Consider the following 18871-nt stretch of genomic DNA (forward strand, 5'->3'; position numbering starts at 1 on the left):
TGTTAGACTTTATCTATACTTGCCTACACCTGTGGTGGCCTGGAGAGTAAATGTAGTTACACGCCACAGCGAAAGGCAGAGTGGGTCCACACTCACTGTAGTGTGTAGCTACATGCGACAGTGAAAGGCTCCAGTGGGGGACAGGCAGCAGGGATATGCTCCAGCAGCTCCCTGCTACCAGAGCCTCTCACTGCAGCAAGAAAAGGCTCTGGCAGGAGGGAGGCGACAAGGAAAGTCTATATCAGCTCCCTGCTGCCAAAGGCACTGCTTGGGCATTTAAAGAGCTGTCTATGGTATATCCTAGTGTTCGGGGTGTACCCTAGCCAATGCCTCACTACTATTTATACCCATTGTAGCTGGGTGTGCAGTGATGTTACTGCATGGCAAACTACTGTGCTGTAGATTCATACTGTGGCTTGCTGGGCAGTAAAGTTCCATGTAGTCAGGCTCCATGAGATGCCTCATTACAATGTTATCACATATGTATCTGTACTGACACCCTTTGCTGGGATAAACTTGTATGAATTTCATAGACCTGGTTCTGTGTTATAATCTTTCCCTCACTTTGGCATTTCAAGACAAGAATTCAGTACTAACATATCTTGGCACAAGTTTCTATTTGATAAAATTACACTATATAAGGATTTCAGATATGCAAATTCCTATCTCAGATATTTATTTTTCTATTCTTCAGGACATTATATTTCAATACCTTGTAAAATTTCTAACAAAGACAAAATCTGAGTGCCAAATTGCATGATAATAGTTTTCTCTTATTTGTAGAACCTTTCTGTAAATTAATTCTCCTCTTGCTTTAACATACTTTTATCACTATAGAACTATTAAGAACAGGTTTGACCAAGAGAACTAAGTATAAGATTGGAAGTAAATAATACTTAATTATCTAACTCCCAGAAATGTAGCAAGGATGAGTTAGTTAGTACTATTATATTTTTTTAGTTTCATATAAATCTGTAAATATGGGGGGTCAATCAGAGATCAGGGTTAGACATAAATTAAAGTGTGACTGAATCAGTGGAACAGAACTCATGAGGCTGAACCATCTAGCAGTTATCCACATCTTTCAGCTAAGAAGGTGAACAGCCTGTCTGCCTAAAACTGTCAACCAAACAATAACATTTGTCAATAGTGTGTTAACAATGAAGTTTCCACCTTTAAAAAGGGCAGTTGGCCTTCTACAAGCCTGCACATTATGGCCCTGAAAGCATCCCTATTAAAAATGCACTTAAGACACAGGTTTAAATTTGAAGTGAACGTTAAGCACATTTAAATACTTTTTTGAATTGTAGCCTACTTTACTGACGGTGGAAAGTCAGAGAGGAATGCTTTTTGTTTTCAGATCTGACAATGCTTATTAAATCCAAGAATACAACTAAACTGCAAGGTTGCTTGAGAGGTTTATTCGTGGAAGAATTGGAAAGTTAATTTTGAAATGAAGAGAATGTAGTGAGCTGATCAACCACATCCTGAATCTACCTTGTGTCCCAGAGCTAAAACTACCAGAGACAGAATTTTAAATCAAGCCAGAAAAGTGAGAAAAATCTTGTAGAAAAAAAGATCTTTTCATATCCTTTCAGACTTGAGGTTATAAACTGTCAAAATATACAGAGATGATACTGTCTCACATGACCTTCCCATAAACAAACTACAGAAAAATAGCCTAGACGAACCTACTATAAGGTGGGTGCACAACTGGTTGGAAAACTGTACTCGGAGAATAGTTATCAATGGTTCACAATCAAGTTGGAAGGGCATACTGAGTGGGGTGCTGCAGGGACCTGTCCTGGGTATGCTTCAATATCTTCATAAATGATTTGGATAATGGCATAGAGAGTACTCTTGTAAAGTCTGAGGATGATACCAAGCTGGGACGGGTTGAAAGCACTTTGGAGGACAGGATTAGAATTCAAAATGACCTTGACAAACTGGAGATATGGTTGGAAATAAATAGGATGAAATTCAGTAAGAACAAATGCAAAGTACTACACTCAGGAATAACCAATTGCGCAAATACAAAATCAGAAATGACTGCCTCGGAAGGACTACTCCAGACAAGAATCTGGGGGTTATGGATCACACTAAATATGAGTCAACAATTGTAATAAGGTTTCAAAAAAAATGATCATCATTCTGTGATGTATTAGCGGGAGTGTTGTACACAAGACACATGAAGTAATTCTTCCACTCTACTCAGCACTGTTAAGGCCTCTACTGTAGTAGTGGGTCCACGTCTGGGCATCAGACTTTGAAAAAGATGTGGACAAATTGGAGAAAGTCCAGAGAAGAGCAACAACATTAATCCAAGTTCTAGAAAACATGACCAATGAGGAAAGATTGAAAAAACTGGGGATTTGTTTAATCTGGAGAAGAGAAGAGTGAGGGGGGATATGATAACACTCTTCAAGTATGTAAAAGGTTGTTATAAAGATGAGGGTGATAAATTGCTGTCCTTAGCCATTGAGGACAGGACAGGAAGTAGTGGGAAGCTTTTATTGCTTCAAAGGACATTTAGGTTAGCCATTAGGAAAAACTTCCTGTCAGGGTAATTAAGCACTGGAGCAAATTATCTAGGGAGGTTGTGGAATCTCCATCATTGGAGGTTTTAAAGAAAAGTTTAGACAAACACCTGTCAGAGATGGTCTAGATAATATTTAGTCCTGCCTCAGTGCAGGGGACTGAACTAGATGACCTATCTGAGGTCCCTTCCAGTCCTACACTTCTATGAGTCTATGAGAAAAATCATGTACAGCTTCAGGGTAAGACAAGCCACAATTTATCATCTTTACTTGAGTAAACACATTATCTATAAGGAAGCGTTCTCCTAATTAGCAAACACACCAGAAGCTAAACAACTTGTTAATTAAATTATGCAAGAATCAGATGGCAATGGCTACTGGAATTAGATTATTTAATATCTGATATAGACTCTGAAGAACAGATACTTGCCCTACAGTAACTGTGGTTCTTCAAGATGTTGTAGTCAGTGTGGATCCCACTATAGGTTTGCAATCATAGATGCAAGATTGGAGTCTTTCAAATAGCTATGTCCATCAAGGCTACACAGGTGCTTCATGCCTTCCTGTGAACCCATATGAGGGCATAAAAGGTGGGGTGGTCACCGCCCTTCTTCAATTGCTTCGCAATTCAAAGCGTAACGGTATGTCTACACTGTCCATGTTATAAGGTGGCTGCGGCAGCACTGTGATGTGAGCAGCATAGACACGCTTTATTGCAAGAGCTCTCCCGGAGATAAAAAATAACCACCCTGAATGAGCAGTGGTAGCTTTATCACTGGGAGTGTGGCTCCCAGAGATAAAGCACTGTCTATACTGGTGCTTTTCAGCACTAAATTTTTTGTCGGTGAGGGGTGTGCTTTTCACACCCCTGAATGACTAAAGTTTTGGCACTGAAAGTGGCCATGTAGACACAGCGTGAGTTGCTGAGGACTCTGAAAAGCCAGGATGAAGGGCAGGTTGTGGGATCCACATTGATGGCAACATCTGAAAAAATACACAGCTACTCTAGGGCAGCCATTCTCTTTTCTTCATGCCTCAGTGTGGAGTCCACTGTAGATGACTGACAAACAGTATTCCCTCTGGACCGTGGGAATGAGCAGTACTACATCTGTTCAATAATGATTGGAATACTACTCTCCCAAACATCAGATCTAGCCACCACGTCAAGGGCAGAATACTTGAGGGGCATAGTACAGAGGGTTGTTCCACATTGCTGCTTTAGAGAGCCCAGATTCTGGCACATTTCTGAAGCAGACGGAAGATGCTGTATGTACGTTGGGGGAGTGTGCCATGATGTTTGGAGGGAGTGGCTCACTAGCTAACTAATACATTACTTGATCCACTTAGAAAGTCTCTATGATGAGACAAGTTGGCCTTTCAATGAGCTGGATACTGCCACAAAGAAACGAGGAGACAACTTAAAGGAGTTGGTCCTATCCAGGTAATAGAGCTAGGCTCTGGACACATCCAACTTCTCCTCTACTAGTGTTGCATATGCTTTTGGAAAGAATACTGAAAGATTAAATCAACTGATTCAGGTGAAAATCTGGACCACCTTAGAGATGAACTTAGGGTGCAGTTTCAGAACCACCTTGTCCTTGTGAAAGCATCAATATGGAGGTCTGGCCATAAGGGCTTGGAAATTCCTTACCCTTTACATCAAGCTGATAGCCACCAGACAGGCTGTATTAAGGGTAAAGTGATGTATCAAACAATCCAATAGCATCTTGAACAGAGGCTCCATGACCTTTGAGGAGGAGGATGTTGAGCTCTCATATAGGAGTCAGGTCTCTAACAGGTGTGTAAGTATGCAGGAAGTCCGTGAGGAATCTTGATACCATTAGATGTTGAAAGAATGCATATGACCATATCAGAGCATGACATACTGTTATTGCTGCAAGGTGGACTTTGAGCAAAATAAACAACCAATCCAGCTTGTTTTAAATGCAGCATGAAGTGAAGGATCTGTGGTATCGGAACCTCAACTGGGATCAGCTTATGCTGAGCTGTCCATATCGAGAACTGTTTCTATTTGGAGAAGTAGTCTTCCTAATAGACAACTTCCTGTATTGGATGAGAATTTCTTGAACCTTCCAAAAACAGTCTGTCAATGGTGCTCAACCAGCCAAAATCCAGACTGTAAGATGTCACTGTCATAACTATACAGCTAAAGGTAGCCTAGAACTCCTCCTTACCTGTAAGGAGTTAAGAAGCTCAAATAACCTGGTTGGCACCAGACCAAAAGGACCAATGGGGAAAGAAGATACTTTCAAATCATAGGGCGGGGATGGGGGGAGGGAGGCTTTTTGTGTGTGTGTTCTCTTGGGATGCAGAGAAGCATCATGTCAGAAAACTCCTTCTATAAACCATCCTAAAAGTCTCTCATATTACAAAAATTGTAAGTAAAAGCCAGGCAAGGCATGTTAGATTATCTTTTGTTCTGCTTGTGAATTTTTCCTTTGCTGGAGGGAGGTTTATTCCTGTTTTCTGTAACTTTGAAACTAAGCCTAGAGGAAGTTCTGCTGTGTTTTTGAATCTTTTGTTTCCCTGTAAAGTTATTTTCCATTCTGATTTTACAGAGGTGATTTTTACCTTTAAAAAAAATAATAAAATCCTTCTTTTAAGAACCTGACTGATTTCTCTATTTTCCTAAGACCCAGGGGTTTGGGTCTGTGATCACTGTGATCCCAATTGGTTAGGATATTATTCTCAAGCCTCCCCAGGAAAGGGGGTAGAAGGACTTGGGGGATATTTTGGGGGAATAGGAACTCCAAGTGGTCCTTTCCCTGATTCTTTATTAAATCGCTTGGTGGTGGCAACATACCTTCCAAGGGCAAAGAATTTGTGCCTTGGGGAAGTTTTAACCTAAGCTGGTAGAAATATGCATAGGGGGTCTTTCATGAGGGTCCCCACATTTGTACCCTAGAGTGCAGAGTGGGGAGGGAACCCTGACAGTCACGACTGCAGGTCTGGATGCAACATCTCTCTGCAGTTCTGGAAGACAATGTTTTGAAAATTAGGAGATGGATGGGGTGCAAGAGGTCTGCCAGCCAAAATTCCCATGGTCAATAGTTTAGCAATTCTTAGCTAATCACTGGTGGACAGCACGCTATGAAGCACCAAAACAGCCCATTAGGAAGAGAGTCTTAAAGTATACAAACGGACCCTGACATTTCACTGTGTATTTGGACAAAACCTAGCAGGAAGTATGACCCTGATTGGATCTACCATAATACAAACCATAAATAATCATTTTTATCACTCTGCACCCTTCACGCTAACAACTATTTTATTAATATAGTTTCTTACTTTCTTTGGGTTTGGGTCTATGGAATCTTGCCAAGTTCTTTCACAGTCATATTGTACATTGCCAGGCAGGATATATTTGCAGAATTTTAATCAAATGCACAAACCTTCAAAGAACATATAGCAGTTCAGTGAAGGAACTGAAGAATGAGGTACTACAAGAGATGACGGTGGATCTAAGTTGCTCATTTTTCAGAGAAGTGTCATTGCTTTGAGACAAAAATAATTAGTGTAGGAGGGAGCATTCTCTACGAAACATAGTATTATGCATCACAAGGCTGGCATGACAAACTGAACTATGATTCACTGAAGCAACACTAGAAACAGTTCAAACAATACACTAAACTTCTGATCAGACACAAAAAGTATTATCCTTTCATAACATGAGGACTGAATTGTTTAATTAACTATGAAGTCCAAATAAAGTTTTAAACTAGAAGCTATTGAACAAAGTGTAACCCACACACCTCCTGGGTGTGGTGTTCTGTCCCACCTAGTGTCACTGAGACCACTTAGAGAGAGAGTGTGCAATTAATAAGTCTGCTCTACAGCCTTAGCTAACAGCCAGGTAGCTTTTAGTTCATGCGGTAGAGGCTCTTGCAATAAATTCCCGAGATCCCAGGTTCGATCCCACCCACCGACGACCGGGGTCTGTTTGTCTTACATAAGGATTCTTTCAGTTACTTTATTCTCAGAGTATTATTTATAAGGGACTTTAAAATGAGTTAGTATTAGAAACAATTGTTTTTGATACAAACAAAAGGACACAGCAGCATGGATACAGAATAGCTTCAAATAAGGGAATCCTAGAAAAATTATTTAAGAAGTTTGATCTATACTGTGATTTTACTAACATGCATTACACAAAAAACACGTAGTTGTGTTTTAGCTATATATCAAACAGATGCCAATTTTTAGTGTCATAATGCTTAATCCAGGCAAAAATTGACTCCAGCTCTATTTCTCCCAGGAAGATTTATTGACTTTCACTTCTCTAAAAATGTGGGGGCTAACTGCAGTTCTCTGCGGGAAACCTGCTTTCTTCAGCAGGCATGGACCATGATTAGCCATCCCATACTCCCACCTTTCTCCATAGCAGTCTGAGTTTGTGTCTGATCAGGGTCCCCATAATAGACAAGATTTTGATTTCTGAGGCCCTCCTTCTGAAGTTCTAAAGTTTGTGCATCTTAGTTGCTTATAGCAAGTATTCTGTGTTGCCATTACTCATGAGTATCATCAGCGCTTTGCTTAGGTGTGTGTGGGAGGGAGGGGTCTCTAACATTCTAAAATCTGGAGGTCTGACAACTTCTCAAGAAACCAATTTTTGATGCTGACTAGGGCTCCGTGTCTTTCGGTGACCTTTGTGACTTCTGCAGCAGCCAGCGTGGGTGAGCCCAGGGCCACCCAATTAGCCAGCTCCGGGGCCAGTGCTCAGGTGGCCCTGGGGACAGCCACACTGACTGCTGCTGGAGTGGCTCTGCAGCCAGCAGCTCAGGTGGCCCTGCAGCCAGCTGCAGTGGCCGCTGCTCCGGCAGTCCCCTTCCCCCTGAGCAGTGGCCCTCTGGTTCCCTCCCCGCACAGCAGTGGTCCCTGGGGCGGCCAGGGGAGCTGCTGCTTGGTGGGCCCCAGCAGCTGGTGCCACTGGCCCAGTCCCCCATAAGCATCATCACCCCGAGCAATGCCCCACTGGGGTTTCCCCCAGGAGCGGCCCCCTGCAGCAGTACCCCCCCCGATTTAGTCAGGGGGGTTATAGTATAAGTCACGGACAGGTAATGGGCCGTGAATTTTTGTTTATTGCCCGTGACCTGTCCATGACTTTTACTAAAAATACCCATGACTAAATTGTAGCCTTAATGATGACATGTTTGCTAACAGTCACTTGGCCTCCAGATGCCCTTTTTTGGAAAGGTGATTTAGAAGGTGGTGGCTATTGAATCAAAGGTGCACTTGTGTACCAATAATATCCTTGGTAGATTCCGATCTAGGTTCAAACCTTTCTTAAGGGCTGAGAGCATAATAGCCAGAGTCCCAAATGATTTCTTGCTGTTTTTGAAGTAGAGCCAATTGGCTAGTTTGGTTATGTTAGACCTCTCAAGCAGGTTTTGATATGACTGAACATTGAGTGTTGCTTTGGGACTAGCAAATATTGGCAGTGTGTCAGAAACTTCTCTTAGTTGGTTCAAGTTGCCAAGCTGTGATGATAGGCTAATGTGTATCAACACTTTATTTATGAAAATCCCAATCCCGCAAACACTTCTGTGAAGCTACTTTTGTGCACAAAGATAAGCACATATGCAAATGTTTATAGAACTGCGGCCTTATTTATTGATGGATTTAAATTTATAAAAAATAAAAAAGGTTCCTATCTGAGAAATATGAGCACCTTAACATGTCACCAGAAAATATCTGCAATGAGGGATTTGATTTGTCGTGTCTCTCAAGGATCTATCCTGACTTTCATTTTGCTCAATTCTGGAAAGTTTTGTTTCAATAGGCTACCATTTGGCATGCCATCTACCCCCGAACTCTTCAAGAGGAAAATGTCACAGCTCCCAGAGAGTCTCGAAGGGGTTCTCAGCCAAATGAATGGTATCCTTAGCTATGGATCAACAGAAACCTAACATCTCATTGCAGTCCTGGAAAAACTGGAGAAAGCAGGCCTAAACTTAAAAAGTGTGAATTCTCAAAGACAGAATCAAGTTTCTAGGCCCATTGATGGACCAAGGGTCAGACAAGATCCAAAAGAAAGTACAAGTGATTACCTACATGAAGGAGCCACAGAGTGGCAGTGAAGTGACACATGTGGGAAAATTCCTACCTCACCTGGCACAGAAGTCAAAGCCATTATGAGATCTCTTCTGTCCAGAAAATTCCTGGTATTGGGGAACTACACAAGCCAGTCATTCAGAAAAATATAGCAAGACAACTGTCTTGGATGGTTTAGACACAAAAACCCGTGCATCCTAGCTGGGGGTTACACTAGATAACCCTTGCAGTCCCTTCTAACCCTATGATTCTATGACAAATGAGACCAGGTCAGAAACCTCTATAAAACCATATTGGGTGGTTTCTGGGAATCTTACCATAAAACAAAATCTGTTTATGAAGGAATCCAGATAGGTTATACCTACATCAATGCAACAGGAAATTATTGACAGACCGCATGAATGGCACCAAGGCATTACCAAAGTCAGGGAGAGAGCTCAAAAGTCTATTTGGTGGCCTGAGCTGAGCAAACAACTACACCAGAGTGTTGAGAAATATAATATTTGTGCTTGCATGAGAACCAACCCATCAGAACCATTGTTACTATCTGCTCTTCCAGACAGGCCACGACAGAAATTCAGGAGTGATCTTTTCTATCTTTTGATGACTGATTAATTCTCAAGATTAACTGTAGCTGCCAGGTTGCTTAAAATGACATCAAGTGCCATGGAAAGGATAGAACACTTATTTGCTAATTTTAGGATTCCAGGGCAAGTCATCTCTGATCCTGGTCCTCAGTTTTTTTGAGAGATTTAAGAGGTTTGAAGATACCTATGGTTTCATTCACCTCACATCCAGGCACAATTTTCTCAGAATAATGCTGAAGCAGAATGTGCAGTAAAGATAATAAAACTCTTCTAGCAAATGGACTCTGCCCTATGGAACTGCTGATATGAAAAAAGTTGAGGTCCACTATCCCAGCCATCCCTGCTCAACTATACTCTTGCTGGCCTGTCTTCCCGAGACTACAGAAGAAGGAAGATCCATATAAACCCCATCAGAAGAGAGACTTTGGCAGGCTTTATGGAGTCAAATCCTTGGTAGTACTGAATCCAGGAGATCATGTTTGGGTGAAAGATTTTCAAGAAAAGGGGACAATGCAGGGATGTACCAGGACACTTGATTCTACTTTTTAGGGTGCTAGTAGGAATCATTTTTCAGAACCAGTGTCATCTTGTCACCTTCCCAGGCAGACTTCCAATACACACTGATCACTACCCCGAGACTGAACCTGTGAAGACCCTACCTGCCTTCGTACTAGTGATTCCTCTAGCTCCTCTCCCTGCAAGGAGATAACCAGCAAGAAAAAGACAGCTTCCTGTAGTATGGAGGATTACACAGGACTTGAGAATTCAAAAAAGTCAGAGGACTAGTAGAGAACGTCTTAAAAGGGCAGAATAAATCCCTGACACAAGTTCAGGCAGCCTACTCTATCCTTTATAGGGCTGTTTATTCTTGTTTTGCTGTGATATTTTATTCCTGTTAACTGTTGTTTAATGTAAAGTTTGGATAAAAGTTGTATCACCCTTCACAAGGAATATGGTGCTACCTGTGAATGTTTAAAGCAGTCACTAGGGGGCATAGAGCTAGGAAGTAAGCGCCTGTATAAACAGGAAATACATCAGTCTTGCATTCACCGCAGCCATGCTGTGCTGGATCTCTGTAATCTCTACCAAGAGAAAATCAAGAGCAAAGGGAAGAATGCTGGACCAGCTGGCTGCCCCAGAGGTTATAATAGTATATTGAACTTCAAGAGATCAAGAAAAAAAAATCACAAGACTGTCCCCACAAACCATGAGATTTAAAAAAAAAACATAATCAAACCATGTTTTGTAGTCTGTCTCCTGAGTTTTTAACTCCCATCTGCTCCTCTGGCAATGTGTCTGTAATAAATTTCAGGTTGAAAAGTTGATCTTTAACATACACATGCCTCTCCCTGGCTTCTGAGAGTGGGAAAGATGTATAATATTTAAGTCGTTGCTTTATTTGGGCTAGTCCTAAGTAGCAAGAAACTCAAATTTCAGTGTAATTGTAATGCTTCTGTTAGTGGTATCTCAATATTTGGATAGATGTCCCCTCAAAAATATCCCTACAAAAATGGAGAGATGGACTGGAGGGAAGACATCCGTGCTGGTGGGAAAAAGGGGGAGTACTTATGCTCTAGGCTGTTGTACACACATATAACATACATACTCAGTGGAGAGCTCTACAGTGTGAAAAAAACGAATTTGTGCATATTTAGAAATATACTGTAAAAATCTTATAAAATGGAGCTGGAAAATGAACAATGAACAGCCAAGGATGACAAAGCACTTTATGTATCAAGCTTTCCAATTCTATTTTTCAATTAAGACTTTGGGGAGCTGCAAAGATCTTTACATGCAAGAACATCTTTACATTAACCACCTTTTAGAGCTTTCTATATTTCAGTTCAGTTATTATATTGATAATCCTCAATATTATTTTTTAAAATAATCAATTCAGTCAAATTCAAATTATTTGAAAAAAATGTAAATCATTCTTCTTCTGTCTATAATTTTGATAACTACATAAATGATGCAACTAATTCAATTTTGTTTTAATTATTCTTCCCTCCCACAGCCTCCAGGGGTTCTCCCTTTTCCTGAATCCATGAACATCCCCTCATCAGTCCCCACCTACTTCACATCTGCTCCTGCTAGAGTTCTTCATTCCCCTTTCCCAGGCCTGGGGATTGCAACAGGGTCCCCTTTCCCTGGCTGAGGGTGGCAGTTTCAGAAGCAGAGGCAACATCCTGTATGTGTTTCTCACAGGAGGGGCCAGGGTTGAGGGAGTGGAGCTATAATGGGTTGCTGGACTCTTTGCTCCCTCCTTCCCTCACCCCTGCTGTGAGAACTCTAGGAGTGAGTAGAGGTGAGAGACTCTGCTTATGGCAGCACTGGGGGCTGGAGCTTCCCATGTCATTGCGAGATGGGCTTCAACACCCTCTAAAATCCCATTACTCATGATAAAATAGCAAGAGTTGGCAATACTGTTATAAGAAAGAAAAAATCCCCTCTACCATGTACAACGGAGCAGTTCACAGATGGTCGCACATCCTATTGCATGAGGACACCTTTCTATTGCAACAAAGGTGACATTGATTCTGTTTCTTTAAATCAATAGCAAGGCAGGAGGGGTCTGACCTAGGTCCTAAGCAGAAGCTCTGTAGTGAAGCAGAGAAAGTGTGAGAGAGTAGCCGTTAAGATAAAACTGCTTTTCTCATTCTAAAAGAGTTGCTTGTTCAGCATTAAAAGAAAGTGACTCTGATTTTTTTCCCTATTGTCACATGACAAAAAGAGGGGCAGAAGCATTCAACCAATCAAGAAATCCAAATGTTTTATCAATGAGTAAATCAGATAAGGAATATTGCATTTTCCCATTATAAACTAAGTGGAAAACACAGCAAATGTAATAATTGTATATTAAATATCACAATTCCAGACTATTTAATTGTAGCTATAGTGTAACTCTGAGTGTGTTGAAATAGAAACTACATTGGTAAAAGCATATCACAGACCTGATTAAGCCTATGGGTGTTGCATGAAATGAGCTTGTTGAATTTCAGTAGTGTAATAAATGTCTAACTCAGTCTCTCCCTGACTTACATGCAAAGTGCACTCAGAATTAGGTGCTGACCAGGACTGGCTTCTTGGGCTAAGGCAGAGGGAGGATCCTTCTTCCCTCCCCTTTCCTGGCTTCACCCAGAACTGCCACAAGATAGAAGCAGCCAGTCCTTTTTATCTGGCCTCCAGAGACCTCAGTGGCTTCTGCCTGCTCCCAGTCCTTCTAGCACACTGGAGTACAAAGTCTCACTTGTTCTACCAGCAGCTGACCCTGGGAGGCCTTTTTAGACAACTCCTGAAAGTCCAAACTCTTCTGCCCTTCTTTTCTTAAAAGGCTGTTTCCTAGGGCATGGCTCACCAAGATAGCAGGGTCTCCAGTAGAGGGCAGCAAATGCATAGGACACCCAGTCACAGGCACCTAAAATATTTTAGGCTTACTACAGTCACAGACCTATACAACGCTACCACTTCACATCACGCTAACTCATTAATGCAAATTGGTGAAAGAACCATTTTTGATTATCCATGTCCACAATTGATCCACACACACATTTATCAGCCTACACAAAAGTAATTTCAGTACAGAGAAGTCTTGACGTTCTCTCTGAAGTTGGGCTCAGCTAGTTCTATTCCTCCCAACCAGCACTGCCTTCTTGTGCCTTTGTATCAGTCCTCAGCTAATGGGTTAATTAGCCCTTTAGCACCCCCAGACTGCTAGCTTGTTTAGATAAAATTACATCCCAATATCCAATCAGATGTCTCTAGGGGACCTAAATACAGTAGAACCTCAGCGTTACGAACACCTCGGGAATGGAGTTTCCTCGTAACTCTGAAATATTGATAATTCTGAACAAAGCGTTATGATTGGTTTTTGAGAAGTTACAACTGAACATTGACTTAATAGAGCTTTGAAACTTTACTATGCAGAAGAAAAATGCTGCTTTTAACCATCTTAATTTAAATGAAACAAGCACAGAAACAGTTTCCTTACTTTGTCAAATCTTTTTTTTAAACTTTCCCTTTATTTTTTCAGTAGTTTACATTTAACACAGTACTGTACTCTACTTGTTTTGTCTCTGCTGCTACCTGATTCCGTAATTCCGGTTCCATATGAGATGTGTGGTCAACCGGTCGATTCGTAACTTTGGTGTTCGTAACTCTGTGGTTCTACTGTAGTGCTCACCTGCTAGCTCCCCAGCACTATGTCATACAGTCAAATGCAAACTATAAACCAGTTCAAAAGGAACAAAAGGCTGTGGCTGCCTGCATTCTAAGGGGTGAAGTTAAGGTGTTTAATTATTCTGTTTGCAGAACCATTCCATTAAAATCAAGAGATAAATTTGTTCACTATTGAAGAATTATGGCTGAAGGTGAAGAAGGATTCAAGGGAACATAAACAACAAGCTATGTCAAATAAAATACAAATGGGAAAACAAACAGGGTCCAGGCATTGGAAAAAGAGCTACAGGACCACAGGGAACTATCTATAAACAGAAATATATTTTACCTGACATCATCTTGTGAGAATTGCCTTTGTAAATCCTCTTTTTTCCTCTGGTTTTTCTCTTTCCCTTCCTCACTTTGATCATCATGGGTCTTTTCATCATTTCCTGATTCTTTGCTTTCCTCCTTATCACAGTTTTCTGAAACCTCTTGCTCTTCCCCCTTTTCATTAACTTGTTCTTGCTTCACTTTTTCCTCAAGCTCCTCCTCCTCAGGAAATATCTCCTCATGCTCATCCCCTTCCTGCCCTCCCTCTTTTTTTCCTTCTAAATCCCTTGACCTTCTGAAGTCAACACAAGTTGAGGAAGGCATGCAAACAAAAAAGAAGACAAAGTGTAGTTAGGGTTGTAGAGAAGAAGCATGCATGCAGTACACAAAAAGAAATTTAAAAGAAAATAAATAAATTAGAAGGGAAAATGTAGTGACGGGTAAAAGCATGCTGGCCAACTTCCAGCACAGGCTAGACAAAGATTAAGATGCAACCATTTTTTCAGGACAGTCTGTAATGCACGTATTTTGTATACAAAGTTACACGCTGATAAATCACACAAAACGGTGCTTAAATACATGGAATGCACACTTCTGTGTTCCAGACAATATCAATTATGCAAAATGAGAGATACTTAAACCTACCCTTTTTTTAAAATATAATTTCTCTTAGGAGGGGAAATTTCCCAAAATAAGGAATACTAGTGCCAAAATATTTAAGGCCCAATCTTACATTCCTTTCATCGGTGTTTTGAGTGTTCAAGGAATGGAAGTTGAGCCCATTTCTGCTTTCAGATATACTGTACAACTCTTATTAAAGACTAGACAATGAGTGTTGCACAGCAATATATTTAAATAGAACTGGGTCCAGCATCTATAGAAGCACTTTACAAGAGGTTTTAAGAGTCCGGCAATTCAAGTAGCGCTGTCAAGCGATTAAAAAATTAATCGCGATTAATCACATGATTAATTCCACTGTTAAACAATATTAGAATACCATTTATTTAAATATTTTTGGATGTTTTCTACATTTTTAAATATATTGATTTCAATACAACACAGAATCCAAAGTGTACAGTGCTCACTCTATATTTATTTGATTACAAATATTTGCACTGTAAAAAACAAAGGAAACAGTATTTTTAATTTTCCCCCATTACAAGTACTGTAGTCCAATCCCTTTATCATGAAAGTTGAATTTACGGGAGATAATGCTGCCAAATGATGATGGGGCATAGAAATGTTTACCATATCTGGCACATAAATACCTTTCAATGCCGGCTACAAAAGTGCCATGTAAACCCCTTTTCTCACTTTCAGGTGACACTGTAAATAAGAAGCAGGCAGCATTATCTCCCGTAAATGTAAACAAACTTGTTTGTCTGAGCGATTGGCTGAACAAGAAGTAGGACTGAGTGGATTTGTAGGCTTTAAAATTTTACCTTGTTTTGTTTTTGACTGCAGTTATGTAATAAAAAAGAATTCTACATTTGTAAATTGCACTTTCATGATAAAGAGATTGCACTATAGCACTTGTATGAGATGAATGGAAAAATAGTATTTCTTTTATCATTTTACAGTGCAAACATTTGTAATAAAATAATAATATAAAGTGAACTGTACACTTTGTATTCTATGTTGTAATTGAAATCAATATATTAGAAAATATAGAAAAACATCCAAAAATATTTAATAAATTTCAATTGGTATTCTATTATTGTTTAACAGTACGATTAAAGTTGTGAATAATCACGATTAATTTTTTTAATCACAATTAATTTTTTTGAGTTAATAGCATGCGTTAACTGCAATTAATTGACAGACCTAAATTCAAGCACAGAAGTTGTGGAAATGCAGGAGGATAGTCTCTGCTCCAATTTGTAAAGAATGTTGTAATGACACTGAGACTACTGGCAAGTATTTTGTAAATAAAATTATCATTTAAATTGTTCAATATTTTTCAAGAGTCTTTTTTCAAAAGATGCAAGTCTAAGTGTAACAAATGCCTTCTGATAGCAGCGTCATCTCAAGATGCTAAAGTCTGCATGCAAGAAAATCCCTTTATTCACTTACAAAAAATATCTAGCATAAGGAATCAAAAGGGCAGTAGAAACACAAAAATAAACTAAAACCTATATTTTGGAAAGCCCTGTAAGTTTTATTAAAATTATATATGTTAAAGTTTAGCAAAATATTCACATGCACTCACCTGAAAAGTATTCTAAAAGCATATAAGTGACCAACTTCCTAGTTCTATTACTCACCTTATTTTCTTGTTCCCTCTCAGTCGTTCTGATTGGACAGACATGTAGCTTGTGCTGCTGAAACGAGAAGCACTGCTTGTCCTTGATACAGCTGACACATCACTGACATCACTGTCTGAAGACTTATTGGAAATATTGTCTGAGCCTCGCTGAGGATCCCGTCCTGACCGATACTATAAAAACAGAACGAAAAAGACACAGACGTAGTCAGTGAAACCACCATAAATCAGCTGTTGGGGCTTTCCCATAACAGTATGTTAATTGACTCCATCACCAACTTCTGTCTGCATTATTACAGTGAAGTTCTTAATTGGTCATACTGTATGGAATACAAATCTTGTTTTTGTATATCTCAATTATAACCTAACTGCACTACTCAACTGAAGATATTACATTAAGGTCCTTACCATGGACCACATGTTCAGTAACTTGTACAACACCTTTCGTCTGACAATTTTCAAGGGCTTTGCAAATTTTAGTGAAGACTCCCAACATCACTGCGAAGGATTTAATGATTATACCTATTTTACAAATGGGTAAATAGAGTCAGAGAGCCAAGTGACTTCCCCAGGCTTGTTCAGTTAGCAAAAAGCAGAGCTAGGGATAGCACTCATGTTCTAATGGTTAAATAACACTGGTACTCTAGGTAACTATACTGTTTACCTTCAAAAGATTTTCTAGCAGATATTAACTCTTGTTTACTTAAAAGAAAGGGGAAAATGAGATTATTAAACTAAAACTGGGAACGAGATTGGGAATTTTAAAAGGTCTTAGGGGAGCTAGCGGCCAGATTCTTTTAAAGTCAGTAAGCAGATAAAGATGCAGAGAAACATCATACCTTTAAAAATCTGGGCCTAAGCATTTAACTCACACTCACATTCAAGGAGATGCAGAAAGCCTGCAACTGACCCAGAAATTGAACATGGGTTTCCTGAGCCCCAGACCAGTGTGCAGTCTGCTAAATCAGCCTTCCCACACAGTCATGCTAGGCTGTGGCATAAAGGCCAGGGCACAGCCCCAACTCTACATTAGGTATAATCTGCATGATTCTTAAATATAACCCAACTAGTTCAGATAACACTTAAGATGTTTTGTGAAATTTAGGATGCAGAACCAAAAATAGGAACAGTGTCATTTCTACCCACATAGATTCCAGGCTTTGACAGCTCTGTCCCCTCAGACCTTATAAGAAGAGGTTATATGTATTGAGCCATAAGTTTAGGAGTACACCATACATTTGAATGTCACAGCATTTCTTGACTTGTGTTGTAGCCACATAGTCAAACTTTTTTGCCTGATAGAATAAAATAAATTCCTCTTTACATCCCAGTGGAAACAGAAATATGACAATTAAGCAACTGTCCAAATCTTCAGATTACAGGAACACATCATATAAGGAGATTCTGTTTATTTTAGAGCTTATTAAAACAGAGAATGTAAAACAAATTAACATAAGAAAGGTGGCTATAAAAATGGTACCTTCTTACTAAGATCTCTTCTCTGTGTACACTTAGTCATATCTACTCCATTTGATTTCTCTTAGCATTCTAGACCCAATGCAGCTATACTATGGTGAAGTAAATTGGATTATATTTTGGAATTTAAATAATCAACAGAGTTGTTAACTAAATTCCAATGACAGGATATTTAATTACTTGTGGTAATGAATGCATTAATACAACTTGAGTAGCAGATCCCATATCAAGCTTGCACCATCAGCAGGAAAAAAAAAGTATAAAATGAACAAATGAGAATAGCATTAAGTGTAAAGCAGTGCCCGAATTTTGAGAGAGTCACTTTACAGAGTATAATTGCACTTCAAAAATGTTTTTAAAAAACTGTATTAAGGTCATGTGACTTTTTGTGGCGGCCATAATCAAGCCAGAGAGAAGCATAAAGTGAAAACGGGACACTCAGTTAACAGGGTTGCAGACAACATTCAGCAAACCATTCAAAGTGAATTTATATAATTTGGTGTACCTTCAATCCACTGCTCAGAGGCATCAAAAAGAGTTGCCCTGGTTCTGTTCCCTGGTTATCAGCCCAATTTATCAGGGTGCTGATGAAGATCTAAACCGTGGCAGGCCCTAAGAATCTGGCAATATGGGAGAGAAAGGAGTGAGGACATTTACCCCAACCTTGTGCAGCCAGTATAGGGGCTGCCCTGAACTGCAGCCCCCATGCCTCCTAGATATCTGCTCTGGGAAGTACTGTACTTTTCTGAAGCAGAATGTTCTCTGATGCTCTACCCTGGTGGTGAGGCTTTGCAGTGCACCCAGCACAGAGCTGTGCCTACATGCCACAATTCAGCCCTAGTATATTTTACTGCTTGTTTTTATTATTTTTTTATAAAATCCCTTACAAAGTTTACGAGATACACAGTTCTGTAGTGCACTTATATACACACACACATACATGCGTGCGCACCGAAGGAGAAACGGGTGGACAGATATTAAATACGCCCCAAATGTTCACCTCCTTTTTCAAAATGATTATAAATCCTCGATTATCTTTTATCATTTGTTATTCCAACGGCCAATAATTGCTCCTGTAATGCATTTAGGTATAAATTTTTAATTGATTCAAGCATGTAAGTCCCACTAGTGTTTATTTTATTTTGATTTATAATAATATATACTAAAAGATACTTCAGGCATCTTTGCAAAATATATTATTATTACAATCCCTCAGTATTACATCATGGCGATTATTTTTTTTAAAACAGCCTTCACAGCATAAAAGATCTTTAAGCACAGAAAGGAGAGAGCTACTGCTTAAAATTTATCTGCATGAGTCACCAATAAATCCTGACCACGAACTCACTCCACATGTTTGGGGAGTCAGGAGTTTCATTAAATTCTCTACAGAATTTCTGCATTTTAGGTGCTCAAATGCATTTGTTCTCCTCTGACTTTCATTAAAA

The 18871-nt window shown here is 39.7% G+C and overlaps 1 protein-coding gene across 50 annotated transcripts in view; it reads right to left on the bottom strand.

Moving 5' to 3' along the window:
• Nucleotides 1-18871, bottom strand: part of RIMS2 (regulating synaptic membrane exocytosis 2) — a 737322-nt gene that overhangs the window by 86350 nt on the left and 632101 nt on the right. For 47 of the 50 annotated variants that reach the window (XM_075124984.1, XM_075124982.1, XM_075125005.1 and 44 more), the window contains one exon: nucleotides 15949-16121. The exons of 2 other annotated variants lie outside the window; for them this stretch is intronic. In XM_075124984.1, the coding sequence (XP_074981085.1) occupies nucleotides 15949-16121 (173 nt within the window). Of the gene's footprint in view, nucleotides 1-13700; nucleotides 13980-15948; nucleotides 16122-18871 lie in introns of all 50 variants that reach the window. One more of the 50 variants, XM_075125014.1, reaches the window with a different exon arrangement.

This window comes from Caretta caretta, chromosome 2 (genome assembly GCF_965140235.1).
Source record: "Caretta caretta isolate rCarCar2 chromosome 2, rCarCar1.hap1, whole genome shotgun sequence".
NCBI classification, from domain to species: Eukaryota; Metazoa; Chordata; order Testudines; family Cheloniidae; genus Caretta; species Caretta caretta.